This window comes from Ochlerotatus camptorhynchus, unplaced genomic scaffold (assembly GCF_037179485.1).
Source record: "Ochlerotatus camptorhynchus isolate MF236.1 unplaced genomic scaffold, CSIRO-AGI_Acam_v1.1 ptg000487l, whole genome shotgun sequence".
In the NCBI taxonomy this organism is placed as follows: domain Eukaryota; kingdom Metazoa; phylum Arthropoda; class Insecta; order Diptera; family Culicidae; genus Ochlerotatus; species Ochlerotatus camptorhynchus.
The window spans coordinates 61,338-74,508 of NW_027040972.1; the positions used below are offsets into that span (position 1 = coordinate 61,338).

Here is a 13,171-nt window from a genome sequence, read left to right on the forward strand (position 1 = left end):
ATTTGAATTAATTCAAGTTGGTTTTGTGTGCAATGATCTGGCAACTCGCGTTCTCACTCGCGTTGACGGGGTGCTGTTTTCTCACTCATCGAAGGAAATTTTGATTAGAGTGAGAAAGTAAGGAACAGTCAGCGCGGGAACCGTGTGCGGTACTATAGGTGCGGCAGAAAGAATGTAGTCGACTCCTTCGTTCTCACGGTGTTCTTACGCATGATCCAACGTTACGTCACACTAGATTATGCATAAGAACGTCGTGATAATGAAAGAGCAAAGTTTGTATGTTTGGGAGCCTCTCGCATTCAACTCGCATTCGTCCTCGAGTTCGTGTGGAAGCCATTCAGAGCGGAGGTGGCCAGGAGCGTGGCATTCGAAGTGGAACCGTTCCGACTCCACTGGTCGTTGGATTGGGGGAAGCCTGTGAAATCGCTAGCCGTGAAATGGAGTACGATCACAAATGGATGGAGTTCCTCTCGAAACGCCTGATGGACCAAATCTTCGCATCGCTACCGAAAGTCATCCGCAATGGCGATCCAGTTCATTCTTATCCCGGATGTATCAATCTGTCGTTTGCATACGTTGAGGGTGAATCGCTGTTGATGGCGCTGAAAGACGTTGCCCTCTCGAGTGGGTCGACTTGCACTTCGGCTTCGCTGGAACCGTCGTATGTGCTGCGTGCGATTGGTGCCGACGAAGATCTGGCTCACAGCTCGATTCGCTTTGGCATCGGACGGTTTACCACCATCGAGGAAATCGACTACATAGCTGAAAAGTGCATCAAGCACGTGACTCGACTCCGAGAGATGTCCCCGCTGTGGGAGATGGTCCAGGAAGGTATCGACATCAAGTCGATTCAGTGGTCGCAGCATTAGAGCGGACGGGTCGGGGCATATTTTAAAGAGAGATTTGATTTTGTATGTTCTGCTGTGTATGGTTGAATTCAGTGAGGGTTTTTTTTTTTAATTGTTAATCATTGATTGTGTTATTAACACATCCACTTTTGGTAGTAAGTAGGTATTTAGACGAGAGAAAAATAATGTATAGCTTTGCTACATATGCTATTAGAGACAGCAATAAATCTTAGAAAGTGAAATCATTGTGAGTATTTCATCATTCACTTGGCGAAAAAACTTCCTATCAGCGATTGTTTGAAATAGAATAAACTTTGTTAGTTCCCGTCAAGGACGGCGTTGTTACGACTACGCTAAATTCGCAAATCTGAGGTATTCGTGGACTGCCATCTCAGATTTGCTTTGGCGCGGATTAGTTCCACTTAGGGTTAATTCAACTAAGTTTCGATTCTAATTATTTGAAGACTCCAGGAAAATCTACGTTTAGAAAGACCTTCTATTATTTAATAAAGAAGTAAAGCAGTAAAGTTATTAATAGTTGGTTGGGCAAGCTAAAATATCATTTAAAAAAATGTGTTCAATGTCGATAAGCTTTCCGCAAAATCCGCATTTCAAAAGCTATAAAACCGCACAAAATTTGCGACACTTGTAACAGCCCTGCAGTTGGCTACGGCGTGCCAGAGAATACCTAATCCACCTAACCGGACCAGAAGAAACGGAAAGGAGCGCGACTGGGATTAGACGGGCTAGCCTTATGAAGCTCTCTACTGACATACAATATAGCATGGTTGCAGCAACCTTATATTTCACCTATTTGTCCCTAAAGATCACTAATTTACACCCAACACCCTAGGTAGGATAATGTCATCGCAAATAACAACAATTCCCGTTGAATACATAGTGCGAAAAATGCTCTTGAATTACCCCAAACCGTCTCATCACAACCTACGCCTCGGTCAGCGTGGCCCGACCGATCGTTTTCGGCATCTTTTTATTGGTGGAATCCTCGAGCTCCTTCGGTTTGTAGTAATGCGGTGCCGCCTCCAGCAGCCACTTGCTTTCGATTTCAATCACCGACCGCATGTACTCCTTCGTCGTAAACACCAGCTCGTGGTACAGCACCCAACGAGGCAGTTCTTCGAACAGTGCCGAATTCGGATGGATCATCACCGTCTGATTGTGCTTGGCCGTTTTGTAGTGACCCCCCCTTGGAGAGCCGAGCGACGTGATAAAAGTACCCGGCTGTAATAGCCTTCCAGATGTTGGTCGTTTCCGGCAGACTGGAAACCATTTCGATTTCGACTCGCTGCATTAACCCAACCAGCTGCTCCCGGACATCGCGAGCTCGTTTCATCGAACGGAACTGAATGAAATTTTCGTAACACCACTGAGTGCTGTAGTCCGATTCGGCCCATTGGTTGTAGACCTGCAGCAAACTCAAGTGGTCCCCGTGCATGTGGTTGAAGTTCTTCCGGGCCGTATCTGCGTGGATGATTTTATCTTTCGGTCGGTAGAAGATGGCTCCATTCACCGATAGCATTGCAGCGATGGCCACCACCTCCTCGGAACATTTGTACTTTTCACTAGCAAGCAGCATTTTTGCCATCATGGGATCGACCGCAAATTCCGCCATCCGTCGTCCAAGTTTGGTCAGTTCACTGTGGTGATTCAATGCTCCTAGGGCGTAAAGTTGCTCCAATGCCAAAACCAACGTTTCATGTGGTGGAGGATCGAGGAAATCGAAATGAAGCAAATCGTTGATTCCAAGAGCTTTGAGCATTAGCACGGCATTGCCCAGGTTTATGCGCTGAATTTCCGGGACGGTGTTGTCTTCCAGCTCGTGTTTGTATGCCCAGGCTGTGTACAGACGAAAGCACTTGCCAGGGGCAACGCGCCCTGCTCGACCTGCACGTTGATTGGCAGACGCTTTCGAAATGGGCACGACCATCAGGGTCTCCATCCCGGTTCTGGAGTTAAAATTATTTTGCTTTGCAAAGCCCGGATCGATCACGTACATTATGTTATCGATGGTTAGTGATGTCTCGGCGATGTTGGTGGCCAGTACGACTTTCCGGGCGTTCGGTGGAGTTGGATCGAAAATTTTCGCCTGCATGTCCGACGGCAGATTGGCATAAATGGGAAGGATGAGTAGTTCCTTGAGTTTGGAACCCAACCGCTTGACGCGATCCTGGAGCATCTCCTGGCAGGCTTCGATTTCCTCTTGTCCTGGAACGAAAAAAAAAATGTAATTTTTTAACATCGCATAGAAATAGACCCACTTACCAGTTAAAAATACAAGAATGTCTCCAAGAGGCTGAGTGGCATGAATCTGTAGAACCGACACCACACATGCATCGATATAATCTGCTTCCGGTGCTTTGGTGTAGAAGACATCAACCTAGAAGAGAAAAAGTTAGATTTTACAGCAAAACACAAAGCAAGTCAAATCTAACTACGTACCGGAAAACGACGACCAGGAATACGGAATATGTTCGCATCATCGAAGAAATCCGAAAACTTTTCCGCATCCAACGTGGCACTGGAAATCAGTAGTTTCAAATCCAACCGAAACCGCGCAATGTCCTTCACCAATCCAAACAGAATGTCCGTGTGCAACGTACGCTCGTGAGCTTCATCGATAATCATCACACTATACGAAGCTAGGTCCGGTTCCGAAAGAAACTCCCTGTGCAACGTACCATCTGTCATGTATTTAATGACAGTCCGCTCGGATGTGCAATCCTCGAAACGAATACTATAACCAACTTCGTTGCCCAACTTGACGCCCATTTCCTGTGCAACACGTGCCGCCACCGACATCGCTGCCACGCGACGAGGCTGAGTACATCCAATCTTCTTGCCGTCGTTTGTAAACCCAGCTTCATAGAGATACTGTGGAATCTGTGTCGTTTTTCCCGAACCCGTTTCTCCTTCGATAATAAGAATCTGGTGTTCTTTTATAGCGGCTATGAGATCCTCCTTGAATGGAAAAACTGGAAGTGATTTCTTCGTTTCCTCAATGTCCATCTTCTTCCTTTCCGCCTCAGATACCGGTGCTTTCCGGTCCTTTTCTTTAGTTCCATCCAGTCGGAGTGCTCGGACGAAATCAATCTGATCATCCAACAGCAGTTCATACTCTTCAGCACCAGCACCACTTACGAACCTATTCGTTTTTGAAAGTAAATTTCACGCACAGTCTGACGTTTGCTTACGGATTTTACCATAGGAGTAAAGAGCTATAGATTCGCCGTCAAGGCCAATAGCATCAACTATATACTTTAAGCTAGTACATATGAGTAGATAGTGTTGCCGTGAGGTACACTCGGAAATTTCAAACGTAAGTGCGTCAAATCAAATTTTGAGCCGCTCCGTCTGTCACTTCGTTTGTGCTAATAGAATTCCACACGAATTTCCATGTAAAATTCCACATGATTTATATGTGACACATAAACAGAATTCACCCAGAAGCACACAGTCAAATGAATAGTATGCGTGGTTACACATGGCTTTTATGTGTACACATATTCAGTATGTGTCCGATACATACACAGAAAAAAAGTTGTTGAATATTACATCCAAACTGCTGCAACCAGGTCAATCCATCGGTTGTGTAATACAACGTTGTACGATGTACATCGATTTTGCGAACAAAATTACATCCATTTATGTTATATTGTATCTGTTTTTTGCTATTACATCATTTTTTTTTTTTTTTTTTTTTTTTTTTTTTTTTTTTTTTTTTAACTCTTTATTTGTTCCAAATTCAAAATAAATTACATTTCATTTTTAACCTAGGTGCTCCAGTTACTACAGTAACTTACCAGCCTTAATTGTTATGATATATATCTAAGTGTTTTTACATTGTTCCTGTCTTGGCAATTCAGTATTTTAAACAGGTTTTTTAAACCTGCATGTCAGTATAACAATTGATAGCTTAAAACTAAATAACTAAAACTAAATCTTATCTAAGTATAAAGGGAATTAATCGTTGCAATTGAGGATTGTAACGATTTTTGCCGGAAATTATTAATTATTTTGTTGGACATTTGTGCTAAAGTCTCAACATTCGAAATTCTATGTACTTCGGTAGTACTGTACCAGGGAGGCAACTTCAAAATCATCTTCAGAATTTTGTTCTGAATCCTTTGAAGTGCTTTTTTCCTGGTAGTGCAACAACTAGACCATATTGGCACAGCGTAAAGCATGGCCGGTCTAAAAACTTGTTTAAATATTAGAAGTTTATTCGTCAGGCAAAGTTTGGATTTCCTGTTTATAAGAGGATACAAACATTTTATATATTTGTTACATTTGGCTTGAATGCCCTCAATGTGATCTTTAAAAGTTAATTTTTGGTCAAGTATTAATCCAAGATATTTCACTTGGTTTGACCAGGAAATTGGAACTCCGTTCATAGTGACTATGTGACTACTACTAGGTTTCAAAAAGGAAGCCCTGGGCTTATGTGGAAATATTATAAGTTGAGTTTTGGAAGCGTTGGGAGAAATCTTCCATTTTTGTAAATAAGAAGAGAAAATATCTAAACTTTTCTGAAGTCTGCTGCAAATAACACGAAGACTTTTTCCTTTAGCGGAAATGCCTGTGTCATCAGCGAACAAAGATTTGTGGCAACCCTGAGGCAAATCAGGGAGGTCCGAAGTGAAAATGTTATACAATATAGGCCCAAGAATGCTACCCTGAGGAACTCCTGCTCTAACAGGTAGTCGATTAGATTTGGAATTTTGATAATTTACCTGCAGAGTTCTGTCAGTTAAATAATTTTGAACTAATTTCATAATGTAAAGTGGAAAATTAAACTTTTTCAATTTAGCAATCAAACCTTCATGCCAAACACTGTCGAATGCTTTTTTTTATGTCTAGAAGAGCAACTCCAGTTGAGTGGCCTTCAGATTTGTTTGAACGAATTAAATTGGTAACTCTCAAGAGTTGATGAGTAGTTGAATGCCCATGGCGAAATCCAAACTGCTCATCTGCAAAAATTGAGTTCGTATTGATGTGAAGCATCATTCTATTCAAAATTATTTTTTCAAAAAGTTTACTTATTGAAGAAAGCAAACTTATTGGACGGTAGCTAGAAGCTTCAGCTGGATTTTTATCCGGCTTCAAAATTGGAACAACTTTTGCATTTTTCCATTTATCAGGAAAGTATGCCAAATGGAAACATCTGTTAAATAATTTTACCAGGAAAGACAAGGTACTCTCTGGGAGTTTTTTGATGAGGATATAGAAAATTCCATCATCACCTGGAGCTTTCATATTTTGAAACTTTTTAGTTATAGACCTTACTTCGTCCAAATCAGTCCCCCAGGAATCATCAAAAATATTTTCCCGAGAGAAAATATTCCGAAAATCCCGAGCAACCTGATTCTCAATAGGACTAGTAAGACCCAAACTGAAATTATGGGAACTCTCGAATTGCTTAGCAAGTTTCTGAGCTTTTTCCAAATTTGTGATCAAAATTTTACCACCTTCTTTAAGCGCTGGAATTGGCTTTTGAGGTTTTTTCAAAATTTTTGTGAGTTTCCAAAAGGGTTTGGAACTCGGGTCTAATTTAGAAACATTATTTTCAAAAGTTTTGTTCCTCAGGGCAGAGAATCGCTTTTTAATTTGTTTTTGCAAATCCCGCCAGATAACTTTCATGGCAGGATCGCGTGTTCTTTGAAATTGTCTCCTGCGGACATTTTTAAGACGGATCAAGAGCTGAAGATCATCGTCTATTATAATTGAATCGAACTTAACCTCGCATTTTGGTACTGAGGCTGCTCTTGCTTCAACTATAGAAGTAGTCAGAGATTCAAGAGCATAATTAATTTCATCTTTGGTTTGCAAAGGAATGTTTGGATCGAAGTTATATTCCATAAATGTTCGATATTGCTCCCAATCAGCTCTATGGTAATTGAAAGTAAAGCTGTTGGGATTAGAAATTATTTCTTGGGATATTTCAAAAGTTACTGGAAGGTGATCAGAACCGAAGTCAGCATGGGTAACCAATTGGCTACAAAGATGACATGAATCAGTTAAGACCAAATCAATAGTTGAGGGATTTCTTGCAGAAGAAAAGCATGTTGGGCTGTTTGGATATTGAATAGTGTAATAACCTGCAGAACAATCATCAAACAGAATATTACCATTGGAATTGCTTTGAGCATTATTCCATGAGCGGTGTTTTGCATTAAAATCACCAATAATGAAGAATTTAGACCTATGACGGGTAAGTTTCTGGAGGTCACCCTTGAGAAAATTCTTTTGCTGGCCTACGCATTGGAATGGCAAATAGGCAGCTATAAACGTAAGTTGTCCAAATTTTGTTTCAACAGAAACTCCCAAAGTTTCAAAAACTTTGGTTTCAAATGAAGAAAGAATTTTATGCTTGATTCGTCTATGAATAATGATGGCAACGCCACCACAGGGTCCATCAAGACGATCATTTCTATAAATCAAGTAATTTGCGTCCTTCTTAACCTTATGGTCAGGTTTAAGGAAAGTTTCAGTTATAACGGCAATATGCACGTTATGAACTCTCAAAAAATTAAATAGCTCGTCTTCATTATCTTTAAGAGATCGAGCATTCCAATTTAAAATGTTTAATGCTTTAAAATCCATTACTGAATTTTAAAGTCATGACAATATTATTAGCAAATTTTACTCCAGTTTGAATAGCATCAAACATGGAGTTAGATTTAAGCATATCAGAAATCATGTCAATTAATGAATTCTGTAAAAATTCCATTTTAGGAGCAGTAATGCTTCCTAAGTCAAAATTGTCAAAATTTCCGTTAGAACGTTGGTTAGTATTTTGATTTCTACCCGCTGCAATAGCAGCATAGGTAGCTCCATTAACTCGCTGAACATTGTTAGCAGCGAGGGGAGTAGGTACAGATGAAACATTTGAAGCAGGGGTGATATTTGTACCTACGGGTACGAATGTAGAATTTGTTCCTCGCTGACCGTTGTTAACAGCAGAGGAATTTATACCTGGTCGGAAACGTGGAGCGTTTCCTACCTGTCGGTTAGAACGAGATTGTAGGATCGCTTTGCGAGTCTTACATTCCCAAAAATTGGATTTGTGGTTTTCACCACAATTTGAACATTTAAATTTCTTAGGATCTTCCTTCACAGGACAGTCGTCCTTTGCGTGAGAGGAATCACCACAATTCATGCATTTAGCTGGCATGTAGCAATTTTTAGTTCCGTGACCCCATCCCTGGCACTTACGGCACTGAGTGAGGTTTTGAAAATTTCCTCCAGTCTTCCTGAAGTGTTCCCACTTCACTCGGACATGGAGCATAAGGCTAGCTTTTTCTAAGGCCTTAAGGTTGTTTAGTTCACTAGACTTGAAGTGAACTAAATAAAAATCATTAGAAATCCCGTTGCGCGAATCGCCAGGACGGGATTTCATTTTCATTTTGATTACTTGGAGTGGCACAACTCCAAGTAATTTTGCCAGTTCATCTTTGATCTGATCCAGGGATTCACCACTGGGCAGTCCTTTCATGACAACCTTGAACACACGTTCAGTTTTGGTGTCGTAAGTAAAAAATTTGTGCTTCTTCTCAGTAAGATACTTGAGAAGACATTTAAATCCGTCCAAGGTTTCAGCCAATACACGGCATTCACCCCGACGTCCAATTTGTAGTGAAAACTTAACTTTCACGAAATTCAAAAGTTCCATGCGAAGAGCATGGAAATCGGTAGTGGTTATCACAATAGGGGGAATCTTTTCCTTCTTGGCATTAAGCCGGGAAAGTTTACTAGAATTTTTCTTGGATGATGGATCATTCTCATCATCCGTGAGCAAATCAAATTGATTACTCAAATTAATTTCATCAGAAGGGGGGTCAAGAGTTTGCCCCTTTCTTTTGCGTTTAGGCGCCATGGCGGCAGTAAATTTTTTATCCAAATCGACTTCCAAGCAGATTACTATAAGAATCTGAAGGATCGAAGAGGAATTTTCCAAATCGATATCCAAGAAGGATTACCTCGGGTAGGGTCCAAACAAGGATCGAAGAGGAATAAGAGGAGTTGAAAAAGGTAGAAAATTTTTACAGGTTGAGCACTGAAAAGTGCTGTTTAAATTTGTTGTAGCTTTAGGTAGTAGTAACACTTCCTTAAGCAAAAAGCAAATAGATCCGCACGGCAAGAGAGCACGATGCGGACTGTGTTATTACATCATTATTTCAAACATCAGCTTGAATTACATTGATCGATATAACATTTTTTTTTTGCTTTGTAGATATAATTTGTATTGCAAAAATGGTATACATAAAAACAATCTTTGAAATTTTATCAGTGTACAGTCTGTTGTAACGTTTACAATAATCGGCTAATTTTATTGAACATGCAGAAAAAATACTGGCGTAAATCAACGAAATATTTTGTTATTATTTAATACTAAATATTCATTTATATTAAAAATTAAAAATTATTTAAACATACATGTAATTTTTTTTATTATTACGGCGCTTTAGACTAGCGATGGCGGTTTATTTTGTTGTGGGAGGGCTTGGGTTCAAACCCATGATTTTCTGCTCGGTAAGTAAAAACGGTCCCTCCAGGGTTATCGAGCATCTTAAAACCACAACATTCCACGACAACATATGATTAGGTTTTCACTTGATATGTAATGAACAACAGAGATACGCGATAATTCGTATAGTTTCTGCGATTGATGGTTAATTTTAAATGTACGTATAGTACTATATAACAGCATAACTGGATCGTCATGTTCACCATCTGTCATTGTCTGCAAAAATATTTAATAGCAGTTACCTGTGTTGTGATACTTCCTTCAATGAAAACTAATTTTCTTGCATTGCCATGGTCATCTAGGATGAGGCTGGTCCACTGATCATTCGGAATGAGCTCTCCACACATCATTGAATCAATGTAGGATCAATGTAGATATGTAGATATCAATGTACATAGATGGTGTCATATGCATAGTGCGAAAAGAGAATGAAAGAAACACGAAAAAGATTAGCTTCAAGAAGTAACAGTTTCATCGGATTAGTCACCAAGTCCCCCACCTCTGCTATCTGCAGCCCTATCACTCCCATCCCCACGATTGCGGAAGAGAATAATAAAATTCTTGATTTAATTTAAAGAAATTAATATTTAGAAGATTTGAGTTATCGGGATCCGTATTCGGTTTCCCCATCGGGATCCGTATTCGGTTTCCCCATCGGGATCCGTCTACGGAATCCCCATTGGGATGCGTATTCGGTTTCCCCATTGGGACCCGTATTCGGTTTCCCCATCGGGATCCGTATTCGGTTTCCCCATCGGGATCCGTATTCGGTTTCCCCATCGGGATCCGTATTAGGTTTCCCCATTGGGACCCGTATTCGGTTTCCCCATCGGGATCCGTATTCGGTTTCCCCATCGAGATTCGTATTCGGTTTCCCCATCGGAATCCGTCTACGAAATTCCCATCGGGATCCGTATTCGGTTTCCCCATTGGGACCCGTATTCGGTTTCCCCATCGGGATCCGTATTCGGTTTCCCCATCGGGATTCGTATTCGGTTTCCCCATCGGAATCCGTCTACGAAATCCCCATCGGGATCCGTCTACGGAATCCCCATCGGGATGCGTATTCGGTTTCCCCATCGGGATCCGTGTTCGGTTTCCCCATCGGGATCCGTATTCGGTTTCCCCATCGGGATCCGTCTACGGAATCCCAATTGGGATGCGTATTCGGTTTCCCCATCGGGATCCGTATTCGGTTTCCCCATCGGGATCCGTATTCGGTTTCCCCATCGGGATCCGTATTCGGTTTCCCCATCGGGCTCCGTATTCGGTTTCCCCATCGGGATCCGTATTCGGTTTCCCCATCGGAATCCGTCTACGGAATCCCTATTGGGATGCGTATTGGGTTTCCCCATCGGGATCCGTATTCGGTTTGCCCATCGGGATCCGTATTCGGTTTCCCCATCGGGATCCGTATTCGGTTTCCCCATTGGGACCCGTATTCGGTTTCCCCATCGGGCTCCGTATTCGGTATCCCCATCGGGATCCGTATTCGGTTTCCCCATCGGGATCCGTATTCGGTTTCCCCATCGGGATCCGTATTCGGTTTCCCTATTGGGACCCGTACTCGGTTTCCCCATCGGGATCCGTATTCGGTTTCCCCATCGGGATCCGTATTCGGTTTCCCCATCGGGATTCGTATTCGGTTTCCCCATCGGGATTCGTATTCGGTTTCCCCATCGGGATTCGTATTCGGTTTCCCCATCGGAATCCGTCTACGAAATCCCCATCGGGATCCGTCTACGGAATCCCCATCGGGATGCGTATTCGGTTTCCCCATCGGGATCCGTATTCGGTTTCCCCATCGGGATCCGTATTCGGTTTCCCTATTGGGACCCGTACTCGGTTTCCCCATCGGGATCCGTATTCGGTTTCCCCATCGGGATCCGTATTCGGTTTCCCCATCGGGATTCGTATTCGGTTTCCCCATCGGGATTCGTATTCGGTTTCCCCATCGGGATTCGTATTCGGTTTCCCCATCGGAATCCGTCTACGAAATCCCCATCGGGATCCGTCTACGGAATCCCCATCGGGATGCGTATTCGGTTTCCCCATCGGGATCCGTATTCGGTTTCCCCATCGGGATCCGTATTCGGTTTCCCCATCGGGATCCGTCTACGGAATCCCTATTGGGATGCGTATTCGGTTTCCCCATCGGGATCCGTATTCGGTTTGCCCATCGGGATCCGTATTCGGTTTCCCCATCGGGATCCGTATTCGGTTTCCCCATTGGGACCCGTATTCGGTTTCCCCATCGGGCTCCGTATTCGGTATCCCCATCGGGATCCGTATTCGGTTTCCCCATCGGGATCCGTATTCGGTTTCCCCATCGGGATCCGTATTCGGTTTCCCTATTGGGACCCGTACTCGGTTTCCCCATCGGGATCCGTATTCGGTTTCCCCATCGGGATGCGTATTCGGTTTCCCCATCGGGATCCGTATTCGGTTTGCCCATCGGGATCCGTATTCGGTTTCCCCATCGGGATCCGTATTCGGTTTCCCCATTGGGACCCGTATTCGGTTTCCCCATCGGGCTCCGTATTCGGTATCCCCATCGGGATCCGTATTCGGTTTCCCCATCGGGATCCGTATTCGGTTTCCCCATCGGGATCCGTATTCGGTTTCCCTATTGGGACCCGTACTCGGTTTCCCCATCGGGATCCGTATTCGGTTTCCCCATCGGGATCCGTATTCGGTTTCCCCATCGGGATTCGTATTCGGTTTCCCCATCGGGATTCGTATTCGGTTTCCCCATCGGGATTCGTATTCGGTTTCCCCATCGGAATCCGTCTACGAAATCCCCATCGGGATCCGTCTACGGAATCCCCATCGGGATGCGTATTCGGTTTCCCCATCGGGATCCGTATTCGGTTTCCCCATCGGAATCCGTCTACGAAATCCCCATCGGGATCCGTCTACGGAACCCGTCATCGGGATCCGTCTACGGAACCCGTCATCGGGATCCGTCTACGGAACCCGTCATCGGGATCCGTCTACGGAACCCGTCATCGGGATCCGCCTATGGAACCCGTCATCTTCCACTTTATTTTAGCTTTTAGTAGGGGTAAGAGGGGCATAGTGAACAGGTGGGGCATAGTGAGCATCCAGCTTGAACTTCCGGCTGTTCGGAAAAAAAAATGGTTGGTGGTAGGATCAATATCATAATGATATTGAACCTACTACCAGTTGATTTGTTTCATGCAGCTGGAGATCCAAAGCCAAACTGCGGGATGCTCAGTATGCCCCTCCTCTCCCTATTTATTTATTTATTCGTCAATCAAATAAAAAAAACAATAAACACATTCACTAACCTGCAAAGAGATCCGGCTTCAAATTCCCCGCCGGGATCCAGCTTCGGACTCCCTACCGGGATCCGGCTTCGCACTGGTGCACTTTCCTAAAAAAAACATAATTACAGTACATTAATTTACATTTACTTACCTGACAAACAGCCTTCCTTTTCCAAGGGCGATCGCGGGACTCGCAATCTTCGAAACTGGCGGGGGTCCAGGTGTGGGAGCTGCCTTCCTGGCACGTCGGTAGCATTGGTGCTCAGCACGGAAAACAAGATCGACGGAAAAAACAAACCAAAGGATTTGCCGCAACGTCGGACACCGAATCGCCACCAAAACTCGCGACGGACACCGCGAAAAAAAAACTGTACACGGCCAATGTGATCAACCCAAATTTGAATACAGTGTACTCAAAATCGCAAAACATGCAGGAACGCAGCGATGAGTAAATTTGCCTCGAGATTTGCCTCATGTTTTCCGGTGGA

The 13,171-nt window shown here is 43.3% G+C and overlaps 1 protein-coding gene and 1 pseudogene across 1 annotated transcript; one reads left to right on the forward strand and one right to left on the reverse strand.

The window, feature by feature from the left end:
* On the forward strand, positions 1-977 carry LOC135712500 (cysteine desulfurase-like). Its single transcript, XM_065235450.1, has one exon. It carries the CDS (start codon positions 279-281, stop codon positions 867-869), a length of 591 nt encoding a protein of 196 aa, XP_065091522.1. The 5' UTR covers positions 1-278; the 3' UTR covers positions 870-977.
* Positions 978-1,721: 744 nt separating this feature from the next.
* On the reverse strand, positions 1,722-12,939 carry LOC135712503 (probable pre-mRNA-splicing factor ATP-dependent RNA helicase mog-4; annotated as a pseudogene).
* Between the last annotated feature and the right edge of the window lie 232 nt (positions 12,940-13,171).